This window comes from Mytilus galloprovincialis, chromosome 8 (assembly GCF_965363235.1).
Source record: "Mytilus galloprovincialis chromosome 8, xbMytGall1.hap1.1, whole genome shotgun sequence".
NCBI classification, from domain to species: domain Eukaryota; kingdom Metazoa; phylum Mollusca; class Bivalvia; order Mytilida; family Mytilidae; genus Mytilus; species Mytilus galloprovincialis.
Window position 1 is genome coordinate 20,840,333 of NC_134845.1, and position 19,771 is coordinate 20,860,103.

The 19,771-nt window shown below is 32.7% G+C and overlaps 1 protein-coding gene and 1 pseudogene across 1 annotated transcript; both read left to right on the forward strand.

Annotated features, from left to right (window-relative positions):
* The first annotated feature begins 5,142 nt into the window (after positions 1 to 5,142).
* Positions 5,143 to 8,723, forward strand: LOC143085298 (toll-like receptor 4; annotated as a pseudogene).
* Positions 8,724 to 12,930: 4,207 nt separating this feature from the next.
* LOC143085299 (toll-like receptor 4) lies at positions 12,931 to 19,423 on the forward strand. Its single transcript, XM_076261566.1, has 2 exons — positions 12,931 to 13,061; positions 16,805 to 19,423. Exons 1-2 carry the CDS (start codon positions 13,036 to 13,038, stop codon positions 19,305 to 19,307), a joined length of 2,529 nt encoding a protein of 842 aa, XP_076117681.1. The 5' UTR covers positions 12,931 to 13,035; the 3' UTR covers positions 19,308 to 19,423.
* Positions 19,424 to 19,771: the final 348 nt, after the last annotated feature.

Sequence of the window (19,771 nt, forward strand, 5' to 3'; positions counted from 1 at the left end):
ACACTGGTGACCATGGCAAACTTAAGGGATATTGGGCATATGCTTGAAATATCACATTCCCCAGGCTATCAACTGGAAGTGGAGCTTCAGCTGACTGGGGCGGGCAGTTGAGGCATATGTCAGAAAATGGGCAACCCACGAGTCAGTTAACTTAAACTGGAACGTTATCCAAATGGATCCAGTAAAGCAACAGTAGTATTCCGGCGTTCAAAAGTCGTAAATCGATTCAGAGAAAACAAATTCGGGTTACAAACTACAATCGAGAGAAACACAACTATAAAAGGAAAACAAAAGAACAAAAGGAAAATTTTTCGTTCGTGTATTCAGAAGCGAATTCTATATCTATGATAAACAATGTACTAACGGGTGCCTGACCCTTTCAAAAATAAAGATATTTCTTGATGCGTTATCCAGCTTTCAAGTACAAAAGTACTTTGTCGTTTAGGCAGACAAAAAATCCGACGATATTATTTAAAGAAAAAATCGGACTATTTGCTTGTGAAGAAATTTATAATTGTAGTGGGATCATGGATGCTCTCGTAATTAAAACTAATAGCGATCATAGTATTGTTGTGAAGACCAATAGCTGCAGTGTTAAAGGTCATGGGAACGATTCTGACTCTTGGCGCTGAAAATTTCCAAAGCGGGGATTATCATCCTCCTACATACATCCACTAGAGCTCCCTTTGTATTGGGGTGGGAATGTTTTTGTAAATACGGTTGTGACACATTAATCCCGTTATTTAGTATTCAGTGATTTCACTGTATCCTTGTAGAATAACGGAGGAATCTACAGAAACATTCATAGTTATATCAAAACCTTCGATTATCTACACATTAAATAGTAATTCTCATTAATTCAAATATCAACTACATAGTTCCATCAAAAACAGTTTGTGTTTTCCACCACAGAAATAGAAAAATAGAAAATGTCGATAAAATAGGTCATTAACAAAATCATTTTGTGAAGAACCACCCCGATTCCAAAAACGAATATACCGGAGATAGAATTTATAATTTTTGTTTTGTTATATTTCATTTTTGCTATTAATATGCCTTGTCTATATGCCTTTTTGTGTAAATTCTTATATGACGTGGTTTTGTACTTAAACATTCCGTATTTGCCAAGTTTTGTTAACATATTTGTTTGCTTTTATAGTGAATAATTGAATACAATGTTGACTGCTGTACCCCTATTGTTGACATCTTTACCTATTATGTCTGTTTGTTTTGTTCGCACAGCGTTGTCAATAGAATGGAATTTAATGCAACTGTCATACACGTAAGAGGTTTAGCAAGCTACTAAACCAGATTTAAATCATCATTTTCTACTGATTAATATGCCTGTTTTTCCAAGTCAGGAATATGACAAATGTTGTCCATTCAGGTTATATGTTTGAGCTTTATATTGTTCACTTTGATTTTGGACTTTCCGTTTTAAATTCTTCTCGGAGTTGAGTATTTTTGTGATTTAACTTTTTATACTAACCAAGGTAGAATGTTTGTTTTATATTCTGATTTTTTCCTCAAAATTGACACAGATGGACAACTAGATTGATGTCGACCGTGATGATTCAATTTCCCAACGGTCAAGGTTCAATTACTTAGCAGTAACATTACCTCAGATCAATAAGATGATGTTTACATCTCCTAATTTTTACTAGTACTTTACACTAGTGCATGCTCATACTGTACATGCATGCATACATACTTTGCCTAAAGGACACTCTAAATTTATGCGGACAAAATCTTGTAATCATTGTGTTCCAATATTGCTGAAATTAGTCTTATACATTCTATTCTGACATAAAAATATCAAAACAAAAATATGTTAACTTTAGGGAAGAATTAGTTTCGAAGTTAACTTATATCAGTAGCGGACCTGTCACCAAATAAACTGGCAGACATAACAACAGTCCTAGGACCAAGTCCGCTTTTCGTGTTAACTAGATTGTGGTCCGAGGACTGGCCGGAGCAGTCCTAAATCCTGTCACAGGTTAACATTGATCAGTCCAAATGACGGGGTTATTAAGTTAACTTGCTGTACAGGTAAGGAATGCACCCGTCTGTAAATTCTGTTTAATTTGTTCTATCTGCACTCGTTTTCAAACGTTTTTGTTCGATATCTTCAATACTTCAAAAATCAAAATCGTTTTTTAACAGACTCCATCTTAAGTACAGCTATTTATAAGAACCAGGCAGTACACTGTATAAAGGTGATACAGTGGTATCAAAAAATGTTATCAAAATGTGTCTGATTAAAATACCTGACAACCAACATGGATGTTTATTCTTAAAAATAATCACAGGGGGAAAAATCAAGTCATATCTATTATCTGGAAAACTATTAGTTAAGTTATTAAAATAATCTGACAGGGACAAAAAAGATTTTGATGAATGGGAAATCTATGTAATTCATTGCAACCCATTTAATAACATTAAATAATTTCCATTTTAAGCTCACCTGGCAAAAAGAGCCAAGTGAGCTTTTCTTATCACTTGGCGTCCTGAGTGAGCGTCCGTCGTCGTTAACTTTCCAAAAATTTCTCCTCTGAAACTACTGGGCCAAAATTAACCAAACTTGGCCACAAACATCATTTGGGTATCTAGTTAAAAAAATGTGTCAGGTAACCCGGCCAACCATTCAAGATGGCCGCCATGGCTAAAAATAGAACATAGGGGTAAATTGCAGTTTTTGGCTTATAACTCAAAAGCAAAAGCATTAGGATGCCCTGAAATTTTCAGATAAATCAGACAATCTGTTGTTAGGTTGCTGCCCCTGAATTGGTAATTTTAAGGAAATTTTGCTGTTTTTTGTAATTATCTTGAATATTATTATATATATTGAGATAAACTGTAAACAGCAATTATGTACAGCGAAGTAAGACCTAAAAATAAGTCAACATGACCAAAATGGTCAATTGACCCTCTAAGGAGTTATTGCCCTTCATAGTCAATTTTAAACAATTTTCATAAAATTTGTAGATTTCAGTAATATTTTCCACTTAAACTACTGGGCCTAGTTTATTATAGTTAGAGATAATTGTAAGCAGCAAGAATGTACAATTGACGGTGGCAACTCTTCAACTACAGTACTGTTATTCCGATTCTAGTGCATTACAAAAAGAAAAAAATCTGATAAAACTTTAAAAATGTGTAAATTTGACAAATAGAAAAAAATCCGCAAAACTTCATGAATGATTTTGGCACAAAGATGTCATGGCTAAACGTGAAGTCGTACAAATAAAAACTTACAAACTGGAGGTTATTACGTTACCATGCTTCAAATTCGGATAAAATTACATTAAAACGGGAATTCGAAGTAGGTGTTATTTATTTTCGGTTATATAGTAGTAACCGAACATTTGTTGATTTAATCAATTCAAAATTGCGGGTCCCTTCTTAGTCAACTGTGGATTTGACGTCAACTTTTATCCAATGAAAAAAATTGTTACATCCAAATTGCATTAGAATTTATAATAATTTCAGATTGACAATGTAAGCTGTGATTCATCTCAAGAAAATCAGAATTTGTCTTCCTCACAAATCTCTCAAGAATCTAACTGGAGTGCAACATCAAATGCGCAGGGTATCTTAAAAGAAGGACTTCATAGCATGAATTCAGCCCTTGATCTACTTGGAAAAGGTTCAATAAGTCCTATTAAATTTCAACTTAAAACGCCTCTTGAACATGTAAAAGACAGTACTGTGCGTTATTTGAAACGGAAGGAAAATGAGGCTGTACATTCTGTACTTGAACACATTGCACCAGGGCAATCATCTCAACTATTACATCTTTTGGCTCGTGAAACTAGTATTATTAATATTCCAACTACATCCACAGTCAACACAGATTTAACAAATTTGATTGCAAAGCTCTACATGGAAGCTGACAACAATACCCTCAAATGCCAATTACTCTCCATGATTTCATCACCAGACATGCATACAAAGGAAAACCTTCAATCTCTCATACCTGGTTTGTCAAAATGGAAAATTGACCAAAGTAGGTCACATATTGCTACTTGTGGTGCAGGTGTACCCCAGCAGACCCAGGGTAGTTTCTATAGAAACAGAATGGATCCAGAAAAACTGGAACATGCATTAGATTTTATTTTAGATCCAAATTTTGTTCAAATTTGTTCCTATGGTACCAGAAATCTGAAGTTTGATAATGGAGAGACTGTATCTATACCAGAAGTAGTGAGAACCTCATGCCATTCATCTCTTGTGCAGATGTACAAGACATATTGCAAAGAATCAGAATTTACTCCCTTAGCTGATTCAACATTGTATAAAATCTTATCAACATGTTCAGCAGCTAAAAGAACCAACCTTAGTGGATTGGACAACATGGCTGCAGATGGCACAACTGCATGTGACAGTCTGTTAAAGACCATTGAGGACCTTAGTGATCATGGAGTGGTAAAAGATAAGATTATGGAATTAAAGTCAGGCATAAAATCTTTAAAGCTGTATTTGAAATCAGAATATTCCAGAAATATAGATATGGCCAGTACAATCCCAGATCATTAAAAGTAAGTATAAACAAACATCAACTATGCGCTATATGGAAAATCAATAAAATGCCCGATCCGATCAACAATTTTCGTCGCTATGTAATTAATCATGTTAGTTGGGTCAAATCATGATAACTTATAATGTAACTTTAGCCCTAAAATTCAATATAAAACTCCAGGCCCAGGACTTTAGTGTTTTCCAAATAGCTCTCCCAAATATGGTCGGTCGTTGATGATGTTTATTTATTTACTGCTTTGACGCCTATACCTTTCGTTTATTTCGGTTATATCAGCTAATCAAGTTTGTATTTGGTTTAGATTATTTAGTATTTAAACTTAAAGTATCGATGAGGACTCATTGATTGTCGAAACTTCAAAACTTGCGGTCTATATAGAAAAAAAAGTAAAAAACGGGAGTGATATATCGTTTGTTACAATGATTCTTAAGGCACAACAATCTTTCTAAACCAAATCTGTGTATGATCATGAAAATTCAATAAAAAGTGTAAGAAGTTCGCGATCAAAAATCGTAATCAAGTATTTGTCTAAAAGCGACAAGCCAATGAATGTATTAGTCCCTTTGTCCTTTAATAATTTATGCATTTTGTTCCATTTCAGAAATATGGCAAATACGCAACTTACTCTTTTTTGTGCTATGTTTGTTATAATGATGGAAGTAAGTGGACAGTTAAAAACCACGTGTTTCTTTAATCAAAGATGTCGATGTAAAACTTCAAATAAAACATATGTCGAGGTTGATTGTTCACATGCAAAACTAAGGGATATACCTTACCTGCCACAAAATGTGAGCAGTGTTGATTTAAGTTACAATAATATACATAAAATACCGGAACATTTTAAAAACAACGATATTTCAACTGAAATAAACTTTTCTCAAAACAGATTACTCTCTCTCAACAAGGAAATGTTTTATGGGCTGAACAGTGTTTCAAAGATTAAAACGAACAATAACATTATTTCTAAAGCAACGAAAGATGTGTTTTTAAATCTACGAACTCTATCATTTTTAGATGTTAAGAATAATAATATTAGCTGGAGCAACCACAATGTTATATTTTCTTCATCTTTACTCACATTGAAGATTGACTACAATGCGTCTCATGAAAACCTGCCTGATATGGCACATTTAGAGACTCTAGATATCTTTGGATCATCTGGACAATGCGACATACACACCGTGAAACCGGATAAGTTTAGATCTGTACCAAAAATACATACATTAGATATTTCTGCATGTAGAGTGAATTACGTGTACAAGGGTTCATTCAGCTTTATGCGATATTTATTAAGTCTAGACATTTCTTTTAACACATGTCTAAGGTTTGATGGTTTAGAAAATGTGACAATTGACCTTCCATTTACGTCTATTAAAATTCTGAAATTTAATAAAATTCACAAAACTTTTCAAATGAATACGAAAGTTTTGAAGAGGCATTTGGCGCACTAACGATATACACAGTTGGAAGAAATACATGGCGACAGTAATATAAAACAGCTGATAGAAAGCGGAGCTGTACACCAACTTCCATCTTCCATTCGGAAAGTCTATGTTTCCGACAACGAATTTTCGTATGGAAAGTATGTTTCCGAATTTATACTTTTGAGGGTTGAATTGTTGAATATGTCGTTCTTGTTCAGTTCGCGTAGAAACAACGAAGAAGAAGAAAAATGCAAGCGTTCTGATGAATCATGTTGTAATCGATTTTGTGAACAATTTCAGATAGCTGATGATACAGTATCCCGAGTTACCTCAAAATGGAAATTCTTGCCAATTCCTCGAACCTTGAAAACAGCTCTTTATAAAAACTGCTTTCTTCGCTATGAAATACCACAATATACAGTTACCGAGAACAAAGTGAATTATATAGATGTGAGTCATAATATTTTCTATTCATGGATAGGTCAACTTCTTACGTTTAATCATTTGCATGTTTTAGATTTGTCCAATAACATATGCTCGAATGTGTCAAAGGTATTTTTTAAAAGCGTCCCAAATCTAATAAAGTTACTGATACAAAATAATCTACTTGGATTTGTACTTCCAGATGACACTGAAGGGGAAATAATGCAACATATGCCAGCCCTTCAAATCATTAATTTGGCAGATAATAGGATTCCAAGTTTATTTTATGCATTTTTTAAGTCTCAGGCGAATTTGATAGACATAAAGTTAGGAAGAAATATAATGGATGATATTACCTTCTAAATAAACCACATGAAACAGTTGTCACATTTAGATCTTTCTAATAACAGAATGTCTAGCTTAGGTGTGAATGCTCGGAGTCAATTAGAAGAAGTGTACAAAGTAAAAAACAATTTTTCCATTGATTTAAGTGGAAATCCGTTAAAATGCAGTTGTGAGACAATCGAATTTGTGAAGTGGATGTCAACGACAAAAAAAGATTCTGAATAAACGCAAAACCTCCTGTCTGACTTCTCATGGGATACCGGAAACGTTACGAGGATTCACTAGATCTTATGAAGAGCTTAAAAAAAACATCGTATTCGGCATTGATAAATTGTGGCATAGTAGCATCATTAGCAGTGTTTATGTTTGTTTTAATTTGGGGCATAGCTTTCCGCAATAGGTGGCGCTTACGATATATGTATTACATGGTAAAAAATAAATATCAAGTGCAAAATAAAGGAAAACCCGACGATGCCAACCAATATGAGTACGATGCTTTTATATCATACGAAAACAAAGATCGAGTTTTCGTTCACGAAAAACTACTACATTGTCTAGAACACGAGGCTGGATTGAAGCTGTGTATCCACAAAAGAGATTTCCTACCTGGAAATGACATTGCAGCAAACATCACATCTGCAATTCATAACAGCCGTAAAGTGGTTATTGTTATGTCATATAATTATCTGGATTCGTACTGGTGTATGTTTGAATACAACATGGCAAAAGTGGAAAGTATTTATTCCAGAAATAAGGAAAACATATTATTTCTAGTATTTCTTGAGCAAATGGAACCGAAAGTTTTACCAATGATGGTTTTAGAGCTAGTTCAATCTAGCTCTTACATCGAATATCCGAACGATGAATTTGGCGATACAGTGTTTTGGGATAGACTGAGAGAAGTTTTATCGCAGTAACCATTTTCTTCTCATGTGTCGCTGCTAACTAATAAACTGTTGTAATATATTTATGTCATGCTTTATAAGTTTTGCAGCAATGAACAGTTCAAAATCATATAAAAAAGAAGGTGTGGTATTGTTGCTGAGAGAACTATTTACAAGAGACCAAACATAGAAATTAACAGCTATTCGGACTTCGGCAATGTACAAAGCCAATACTGCATAGTCAGCCATAAAAATCATGCATCTATAGTCGCCGTCAGCTGAAATTCGTAGCGGTTATCGGTAAAAATAATCTAAACTATCAATCGCGTTCACTCGAGATATAGTTTTTCACATTCCATTCATAAATCGCAAAAAGAAAAACCACTGCTGACCTACCTTTTAAGTGATCACACTGTAATAATCCTGACCTTCACATTTTCCAGAATATTTTCCATTGTAATTCCGCCATCTTCGTTTCTATGAGGATCATTTGTTTACATATGACATTCGTCACTGTACGCAGTTTCCTGAAATGTTCCTTTCATTGATGTGATAAGGTTTCCCGCGCTTTATGCAAATTTTATGAAATTGAACTCCACGGAAACACTTCCGGTAAAAACAATGGCTGATTCCACCATTCAAAATCGTCTATGAAAAGTGAAGGTCAGGATTATTACAGTGCGATCACTTAAAAGGTAGGTCAGTAGTGGTTTTTCTGTTTGCGATTTATGAATGGAATGTGAAAAACTATATCTCGAGTGAACGCGATTGATAGTTTAGATTATTTTTACCGATAACCGCTACGAATTTCAGCTGACGGCGACTATAAGACTAAATACTCAATCAGTAAACATCAACAATTTAATGGATTTAGTGTAAAGACGTCTTAAACAGACAGCGAAAAACATGACATTGTGCAATGTCAAAATACAGGAATCGACAGATTGTAGATTCATGAAGGTGCATATTTTTAAAAATGTTAATAACATTAATATTAGTTTGCTTTTAATTTATAGATAACAAGATAAATAATAATACCCATTGCCATTATATTCAAAGATCTTATGTAGTGTTGAATGGTAACCTTTTTAAATAAGTTTATTTAAAGGATCGACAAGTTTACAAGTATGTTTTTTAAATTTCCTAGCATGATAATCAAAATCTCCATAAAAATAAAAATGGCCTATCCAGTTGAAATAAGTTACAGATCATTATATATTTTAAAGAAGTTTGGTGGAAATTAATACATCTTGATTTACACGAAAAGGGAATCATGACTATCTAAAGTGTGGGCATTGTTACGCAATGCAGCCGTAAAAAGAGTCCAGATGCAAACGCATTCACCCGGATTCAATATAGGGTCTCAAAGTCTACTATGCAATAGAACGTTTTTCTCATTTAGACATCTTATTTCCAAATATGCATTTTGCTAAATTTTCTTTACCTTTGACATTTTCTAAAAATTGTATTCCTTCGGTAGGATGTTAGGTTGCAAATAGATTACTGATTTTGATCTGGTCCGTCGCGTTTGCCATACATATATAAAGTAGTAGGGATAGATCATTTCCTTAAGAATTAGATAAAAAAACTATTTGAAGAATTAATTTTACTTGTAACTGAACAAATGTCCACGTGATGTTTACAACTTCCACCTTCCTTATGAACGATTTATTTTGATTCGTCGAATGTGTTATGTATGATAATCAATTAGACACCTCTATGTTGAAAGTTAGGTTTTGCATTGTAGATTGAAGTTTAAAGTGTTATGTATCACATGTTTCTATGCTCAGTTTACGGGCATTATGTTTGTGGTCTGTGCGTCCGTTCGTTCGTTCGTTCGTCTGTTTGTCCACCCGTCTGTCCCGCTTCAAGTTAAAGTTTTTGGTAACAGGTTTTGGTCCTATCAACTTGAAACTTAGTACACATGTTCATTATGACATGCTCTTTCTAATTTTAATGGAAAATAAGACTTTCACCATTATTTCACGTTCCACTGAGCATAAAAAGTGATAATATTAGTGTGATTGGGACATCCGTGTACTACTGACACATTTTTTAAATTTTTTTTTTATTGTAAAGGTGATCAAATCTAGACAAACAACGACTGACATTAAGTTGTAATCTATTTTGATTAGATTTGAAAACCATTTATTTAGACACCAATTGAATGTCTTTCAACATTTAACAAAAAATGAATGTTTATGACGTCTTTTCACTAAATTCATTGGATGTTGGAAGTGTACGGATTGATAAATTAGTCTTAGATTCATGCTTTTTTTTATTAGTTGTTAGTGGCGCTTTGATCTAGCTGTCAGATAACTGCGAGTACTCTCAGATTTGTTCCTAGTGTCATTTTGTTGTTGGGATGTACAAGAACCCGGCCACGTCCACTTGTATTTTTGTCCATCTGATGACATAATGCAAATAATTCAAAAGCTTTATCATGTATGAATATGAATTTATAGCAATTGTCAATATCTAGTGTGTCGTTTATTTGAAAAATAGAAGGGCGATATAACTCTTATATGGATTCTACGGAATGCTTCGGTCAAAATAAAATGTATATAAAATTATATATGGCACAATGAAAGAGATAAATCCTACAAAGTTTTTATGCACAGAGTTTAAACATTCATCTACACGAGTATCTGATTTAATATCTACAATTTAACTGAGCATGGCTTTACATTCAAAATATATCCGAACGGACACTTTTACCAGGGATATACTGCCTAAAGTAGTTTATTTCTATTTGTCTTAACGAAGTAGTATAATGAGTATACGTTTAAAAAAACAATATTTTCAAATAACCTAGTACGTAATTATAAAATTGACACGAAAGATAGTTCCAGTAGAGGAAACAAAATCTTGATATGGACACGTTATGGGATTGAATACGTTTTGGCGTTTATACAAATGACACGCTGTGGCGTCCTTTTACATTTATTCATGTTTTGCAGTTAAGTGACGTTATGTGGACACGTTTGGGGGAAAGGACACGTTTCAGAGTCCTACATATATACAATAGCACGTGGGGCACAATACAAGGCGATTTGTGTTACGATATCTCAGTAGCATGAGTTCAAGTCCCGAGCAGGGAAGAACAAAAACAATTACAGATCTAACATTGATGAGCTGATGTTTAGACGAATTATATATACAGAGTGTGTTTTCAGTCTTGTAAAACCATCACTTGGGATTTGACGGATGAAATTTGTCGTAGTATTGTCACTGGTTCAGACGTAATTAAAATATAATCATTTCTGTAACTACATCCTGCTTTTTATTGTAGGATCATGTACGATAGATAATTGAGCTGATTTGTAAGAGTTTTATTTTCATGCCTTATATACCATGTACTGTGATACGACGCTAGATAAAAAAAAACGACGACGAAAGGTAACACGCGGCCACCGAAAGCTTAGTTATAGTGGAGCTTAGGTAGCCGAGTGGTCTAAAGCGTCGGACACAATGCAAGGCGATTTGGTTCCGCCATAACTCAGTAGTATAATTCGAATCCCTGCCAGCGACGAACACAAAAAAAATAATTTCTTCCACCAATTTACAGATTTAACAATGTTGGGCTGATGTTAAGACGAATTATATATATTTATCTATATACACTGTTTCTTATTTTCCTGTATTATTTTCATTTATATTAATCTATAATATATATTTCACGACCTCTGATCTCAAATCAAGGGTTTTGTACAATGTTTGCAAGACATGGTGAACAAAATACAACATCCATATATAATCTTATACATAATTACAAATAATTATATACAGCCTAGGAAGAATGGAATTACCAGGACATTATATTGTATAAAAATATCGGTTCGTGTTATCTGTACACCTGTATTTGTATAGTAAAAAGGCAAATTGCAGGATAAAAACATATAACAAAAAGATCATATAACCACGGGTGGTAAGCGGATGGTCGTAACTAAAAGTTACGACCATCCAGGATATGGGAGACAACTCTGGGGATAAGTTTTTCTTTTCCGATTTGTTGTGCAGTAAAAAGTTCGTTTGAGCTAAACCTCTTGTCTCATATACACTAACCCTGAGTGCGTTGATATTGAAATAAAATTAAAATTGAGAATGGAAATGGGGAATGTATCAAAGAGACAACAACCCGACCATAGAAAAAACAACAGCAGAAGGTCACCAACAGGTCCTCAATGTAACGAAAAATTCCCGCACCCGGAGGCGTCCTTCAACTGGCCCCTAAACAAATATATACTAGTTCAGTGATAATGGACGCCATACTAATTTCCAAATTGTATACAAGAACCTTAAATTAAAATAATACAAGACTAACAAAGACCAGAGGCTCCAACCAAATTTGATAGACAAAATCATTCCAATTTTCGTAAAATAGTCATTAAAAAATTCGAGCATGATGGTCGTAAAATTTACTGTTACAAAATGATAGAATTATTATAAATTAAGGAATGTATCTCCCTCATGCAAAGCTCTGATTCCTTTCACAGATTTGGCTATACTTTTTGGACCTTTTGGATTATAGCTCTTCATCTTTTATATAAGCTTTGGATTTCAAATATTTTGGCCACGAGCATCACTGAAGAGACATATATTGTCGAAATGCGCATCTGGTGCAAGAAAATTGGTACCGTTAATTTTATTTAAATGTGTGATGGTCGTAAATTCAACTATAGTATTTTGGATGATGACCGTTACTCGAGTATTTAGACAAATGTTATAAATGTATTTTAAAAGTAAAAGTTATAAACTCAGATGTCATATATGATTTGTAACAAACAATATTATTTGTTACTCTGATAATTTTATGCAGAAATTAAGCTAGAAAATTATTAAACATACACAATTCTGATGTATTCCAAACGCTCATCATTTAGGAGCAACACTGTAAACTTATCAACTCGCATTAAGCCAAAAAGTATGTTAGGGTTAAGTATTAATATATTTTTTTACTGCACGTTAAGGCATAAAATTATTAAATGCACATGTATTCTCTCATATTTGTTTTTTGTTTTATTTTATTTACGACTTTTTTTTTATCTGCAATCATGTCGGCAAATGAAATTATTAAACGTACAATTCTGAACAATCATCTTTTACTTTATATACATAATATACCGGAACATCATTTTAAAGACAACGATATCTTAACTGAAATAAACCTTTCACTTAATAGATTACACTCTCTCAATACCAGTGTCATTGCTAGGAGTTTTGATACAAAGATTGTTTTCTTTTGTGATAGAAATATAAGTGTAAATAATTAGTACTACATAACATTAATGATCGGTTGATGATTGGTACAATGCTCCGACTACTGTTAACGTGATTTCACGGTTCAGCAAAACAACAGGGATAGCATTCTGTTCGTTTAAACCCAGTTGTTAACGGGAAGTCAATCATTATTACATCATATATGAGGTGTACAAAATACCCATTTAGGTAAGTAGAGTTAAGCAATATTAATTTTAATTCTAGTTTTAAAAAAGGAAACTTTAATACTTCAATTTTGAAATAAAAGGCAGATATTAAATACTGCCAAGACAAAGGGGATAGCTGTTAATTTGGCATAGAAAGCTTTGTATTACAAAATGAAACGTTTTGTTATATATATATATAATAATTTGTAAAAAGTTACAGTAAGATCTTTGAAAAAACATATGTATATATACGTTGATTTGATAATAACTTCAATTGTCCTATTAAAATTAGAAATAATCAAATAAAAAACGTCAACATATTTACTTGTTAGGCGTTTTGCATAGAAACAGACAGAGCGGTAATTTTCAAAATTGGTTCTCGCATGTAGTCACACAATCTAAAGGTTGAAAGGAATGTGCTAATTTCGCATACATCATTGTATACATACATAACGATTTTAAAGACAATGAAACTTTTCTGCTGATTACGATAATTCTTTGCCTTGTAAATAATTTTTCCTGTTCGATTCTTATAGTAGTCCTGCTAGTCCTACTTTCTTATGACATAACCTGGTTTTTTTTATCATTATTTATTTAAAGGTGTAGGTCCAGTACTGGCCATATTGACCTCAAATTTCAGGTTCATCTGACGAAAGATTTTGGACACTTTTTAAACACTTAAAAGTGTGTATTTCAGTTGATTCAATTAGTTTATGTGAAAGATTGTAACTCATTAAGTAATTAAAAACGCTCCGATTCAAGCTTAAATATAAAAAATCTATCAAATATGCCAAAACATGTCACTTTTCAGATGGTTTTTGTCAAAAATGAAAATGGCCGCATCCGTGTTCATCCTCAACCTTTATGTATTATCATTAAATACAACTTGCATTTCAATTAAGAATGAACACGAATGCGGCCATTTTCATTTCAGACGGAAACCGTCTAAAATTTAACTAAACTGTTAAAATGGGGAAGATTTCAGTAATTTAGCATGACTGAATGATGCTAGTACCCGATATATGTTAATTGTATTGTCAAAAACAGCCCATAATTATGTAGCAGAAGCATTCTACTTTCCAATGAATAACTTAAAATTTTCATTTTAAACAATTTTGTAAAACTGCTATTTTTTGGGGCCAAAAAAGGGGTCTTACTGGGCTTCCTCCTTTGTAGATGACACTTAATATATATTTTAATTACGGAAATAAACATAACTGAAAGAGGAAAATATCGAAAACCGTAATTTTCTTTGATAATACAAAACAAACAATTCATTGTGCATACTAACTCTTATAATATTATAATAACGATCCGGAAGTCAAATGAGAATTTTAGTGAAAAACAAGGTTTTATTGTAGCTCATATTTCATATTGTACCTTTCAACAAAAATTCTACACCATCACTTAGCGTTCGGTTGAATTACATTATTATATTAATGTTGAAATACAAAAGTTAAAATGTATCGCTTTCCTATCCTCACGAGTATTACATCAACTAACGGCATGTTAAATAAAGACATTTATTTAATAACGATTCATCCACATGGTATATTCGTGTCGCAAAACCTTGATGCAATACTGTTAACTAAAATCGATAAAGAATTCTAATATGATGCTCTTTAAACGCTTTAAGGACACACATGTGGTAAAATGTAAAAAAAAAAACTGTTTGTGCTGTTCTGGTCATACTCCAAAGTGATATGCTTTTTTTATGAATGAGCTACCCGACGTCATTGACGATGACTAAGAATATAAATCTTTTATGCACGATTGTGAAATCGAAAATCATCACAACAAACAAACAATGATCAAATGTGTTAAAGTCATATGAAACATCAAATTTAAAAAAAAAATGATGCATATGTTTTTTTATGACAAATTGGACAGTTTTCATTATTTAACTTATGTACATATACTTTTTTGGAAGAAAATTCTTTTATTTGTCCACATTTAGAAAAAAATTACTTTTTTAATTCCTGCTTCCAGGAAGCAATTCGCCGACATTTTTTCCGTATGCAAAGTGACCTTAGCGTGAACCTGCTCGTAAAAATCTGGTGATCGCAATACGCATGGGTCTATCACTGAAATAAACAAATATCTGATTGTACATGTTAAACACGTGCTCAATATTCATGCTTTTTTGTTGATTGTTTATTATAAGGTGACAATCGGTAAACTTCGGAGTAAAAACACATCATTCAACGAGCTGACATATTTGTTAAATCATAACAGACAGAGAGAAAAAAATTGACGATTACACGATATATTTGTGAAAATAATAATAAAATCGTGAACAGAAGACTAAGTTTATGATATATATATGCATTGGTTCAAAAATTGGATAAACATTATTTTTCACCAGTCACTCGTTTCATATGACTTTAAAATCCGTTTATTTGTTTTACATATAAGTAAAATCATCATTTAAATTCATCCAAACCTAACTAAATACGCAATTGTAAATAGCATGTCACTAGATCAGTTTGCGTCAATGTTAGAGTGCGTTTGTTTACAGAACTCAAGTATAATTATTCACCTATAGCGCTTCGGTTGAAAAGAATTGACATATTTTACCTTTATCAGTAACAATAATTAATAGGGCTTGAATTCATACTTATTTTTACAACGAGTTTGCTCGTTATGCTGATAGTTTATCCCTCGCTGTAGTTTGTGGTAAAATATTCACCATAAAGACTCTACCCGTGTTACAATCAGTATAGATTTAAGCCCTGTTGAATTATTCCTAAATTAGACAGATTATTTATGTCATATATCACCGTGCAGAACGCCACATGTGGGTGTCGGCTATGCCTGAACCGGGGTGGCGGTTTCCAAGCGGAGAAAAACGACCACGACAAGTTCAAGTATCAACATGTCTTTTTTGAGAATTGTTATTACCAAATGATATATTGAACGGAAGGAACCGAACCATTATCCGTTCCCTGCAAACAGAAGTAGACGTTTTCAGTGGTCTTTTTTCTCAAACACTTTTCCCTAGTTTTTTCGTGTTACAGATTTTTAGGCTTCATATGCAAGTTTCAGGATAATATTTTACATTTGACGATTTTTTCCTATATGATTTATATAGAAATGAATTCCTATTATAGAATTTAACTAAATGACAACTTCTTAGTAAACAATTACTAGTTTATACTATATATAAGACGATAAAAAAAACCCAAGGAGTAAACAAAGACTCAAAAAACCAAAAGACATTTACATCAACAGTTATAAATAATAGATAAGAAACAACACGAACTAAATCATACAGGAAAATCGTCAAAAGTAGTATTTGTTCTTGAAATTGCATATGAAGCTTCGAAATCTGTAATACGGAAAACAAGGGAGAGGTGTTTGAGAAAACAAGTCACTAAAAACGTCAACTTCTATTTGCAGGAAACTGATTACGGTTCGGTTTCTTCCGGGCGATATATTATTTGGTACTAACAATTCTAAAAAAAATAGTTTTGATACTTGAACGTTTTTCTCCACTTCAAAACCGCCACGCCGTGTCAAGAATAGCCGATATTCATTGTTCTTTTTCCAGATTTGTTATAAGATTATAAAGAAAACAATAAAAAATAAAATTGTAATTTAAGGCTATTGTATATGTAAAAGTCACAGGACAACAGTCATATATTTGTTCAAGCTTTGATTGTGTAATTTCAGAAAGAAGGACTATTTCATAGGCACAACGTTTGATAAATTCATTAAACATCTTCATTATTTTGATTATAGTTTATATATTTTTTTTCATTTCAGAAAAATGGTAAATACAGAGCTTATTCATATTCTCGTATATTTTATGCTACGAACGGAAGTAAACGGACAGTTGAAAATCACGTGTTACTTCAATGCCAAATGTCGATGTAAAACTATAAATGAAACGTATGTCGAGGTCGATTGTTCAAAACTAAGCTTAAGTTATATCCCGAAACTGCCAGGAAACGTAAGCAGTGTTGATTTAAGTTACAACAATATATCTAATATACCGGAACAACATTTTAAGGATAACAATATTTTAAGGAAAATAAACCTTTCCGAAAACAAATTACACTTTCTTACAAAGAAAATGTTTTATGGTCTGAATAGTGTTTTAAAACTTGTGATAAACAATAACCTTATTTCAAAAACAACAAAAGATGTGTTTTTATACCTACGAACACTATCATACTTAGATGTTAAGAAGAATAATATTAGCTGGAGCAATCACAACGTTACATTTCCTCCATCTTTACTCAAATTGAAGATTGATTATAATGTCTCTCATGAAAATCTCCCTGAAATGCCTCATTTAGAGTATCTAGACGTCTCTGGATCATCTGGTAACTGCTACATACACACCGTGAAACCGAATACGTTTAGATCTGTACCAAAAATACATGAATTAGATATTTCTGCTTGTAAAGTAAATTACGTGTACAATGGTTCATTTAGTTTTATGAGAAATTTATCAATTTTAAATCTTTCATTTAACACATGTCTTAAGTTTGATGGTTTGGAAAATGTGACAATTGACCTTCCATTCACGTCGATTAAAGTTCTGAAATTTAATAAAATTCATAAAACATTTGAAATGAATACGAAAGTGCTAAAGCGTCATCTTATGCATTTAAAACAAACAAAGTTGACGGAACTGCATGCAGATAGTAATAAGATACAGCTCATAGAAAAGGGAACATTACAGGAGCTTCCAATTACTATTAAAAAAATCTTTTTGTCTGACAATGAATTGTCGTATGGAGAATATTTATACGATTCAATAGTTGTGCAAGCTGAATTTGTAAACGTGTCATTTTTATTTAATTCAAGATTCGATATTGAAAAAAAAGAAAATTGCGAACATTCTGAACAATCGTGTTGTAATCAGGTCTGCGAACAAAAAAAATATCCCGATAAAACCATATATAATTCATATTTACCGGTTTTACCTGTTCCTATGAGACTAAAAGTATTTCATTACAGAGGATGCAATCTTCGATATGAACTTCAAGAAGCATATGTTTCTAATAATATGCTAGAATATGCAGATTTGAGTCGTAACATTTTCTATTCATGGACAGGTCCACTACTAACGTTTAAACACCTTTATCATTTAGATTTGTCTGATAACTTGTGCTCGAATGTGTCGAATGTTTTTTTTAAAAGCTTCCCGAATTTGAAAACATTACTCTTACAAAATAATCTACTTGGATTCATACTGCCCGAGGACACAGGTGGAAAAATAATGCAGCATATTCCAAGTCTTCAATTCGTCAATTTTACACAAAATAGAATCACTAGCTTACCATACAGTTTTTTCAAATCTCAGTTGAATTTGAAAGACATTAATTTAGGAGAAAATATGATGGATAATATTTCCTTTCAAATTAATCATATGAAAAATTTAACAAATTTGAACTTATCTAACAACAGAATTTTCAGTTTAGACGAAAATGCTCGTAGTCAATTAGAAGATGTGTATAAGATGAACAACAAGTTTGCAATAGATTTAAGTGGGAATCCGTTGAAATGCACTTGCGGCACAAAGGATTTTATTAAATGGATAACAACGACGAAATTAAAGATTGATAATGAAAACAAAACGTACTGTGAAAGGGATAGCGGAAACCGGGAATCGTTAGGGAAGTCAGTTTACGAAAAGCTTCAGTTAGAATGTTCGTCGTATTCGTCATTAATTGTTGGCACTGCAGCATCATTGGTCGTTTTTCTGTTTGTTCTAATTTGGGGCATGGCTTATCGCAATAGGTGGCGCTTGCGATACATGTATTACATGATAAAACATAAATATCAAGTGCAAAATAAAGGAAAACCCGACGATGCCAACCAATATGAGTACGATGCTTTTATATCATACGAAAACAAAGATCGAGGTTTCGTTCACGAAAAACTGCTACATTGTCTAGAACACGAAGCTGGATTGAAGCTGTGTATCCATAAACGAGATTTTCTACCTGGAAATGACATTGCGGGAAATATCACATCTGCAATTCACAACAGCCGAAAAGTGGTTATTGTTATGTCACATAATTATCTGGATTCGTATTGGTGTATGTTTGAATACAACATGGCAAAAGTGGAAAGCATTTATTCGAGAAATAAGGAAAACATATTATTTCTAGTATTTCTTGAGCAAATTGCACCGAATGTTTTACCAATGATGGTTTTAGAGCTAGTTCAATCTAGCTCTTATATCGAATATCCGAACGATGAATTTGGCGATACAGTGTTTTGGGATAGACTGAGAGAAGTTTTATCGCAATAACCATTTGCATCTCATGTCTCGCTGCTAACTAATAAACTGTTGTAATATATTTATGTCATGCTTTATAAGTTTTGCAGCAATGAACAGTTAAAAATCATATAAAAAAGAAGATGTGGTATTATAAGAGACCAAATGACACAGAAATTTACAGCTATTCGGCCTTCGGCAATGTGCAAAGCCAATACTGTATAGTCAGCCATAAACATCATGCATCTAAGACTAAATAATCAATCAATAAACATCCACAATTTAATGGATTTAGTGTAAAGACGTCTTAAACAGACAGCGAAAAACATGACATTGTGCAATGTCAAAATACAGGAATCGACAGATTGTAGATTCATGAAAGTGCATATTTTCAAAAATGTTGATAAAAATAATATTAGTTTGCTTTTAATTTACAGATAACAAGATTAATAATAATACCAATTGACATAATATTGAAAGATCTTATGTAGTGTTGA

Coding starts and splice junctions, on each gene's coding strand:
- LOC143085299 (XM_076261566.1), top strand. CDS start 13,036: ATGAGGTGTACAAAATACCCATTTAG. Junction 13,062..16,804: donor TGTACAAAATACCCATTTAG/GTAAGTAGAGTT, acceptor TTTTCATTTCAG/AAAAATGGTAAATACAGAGC.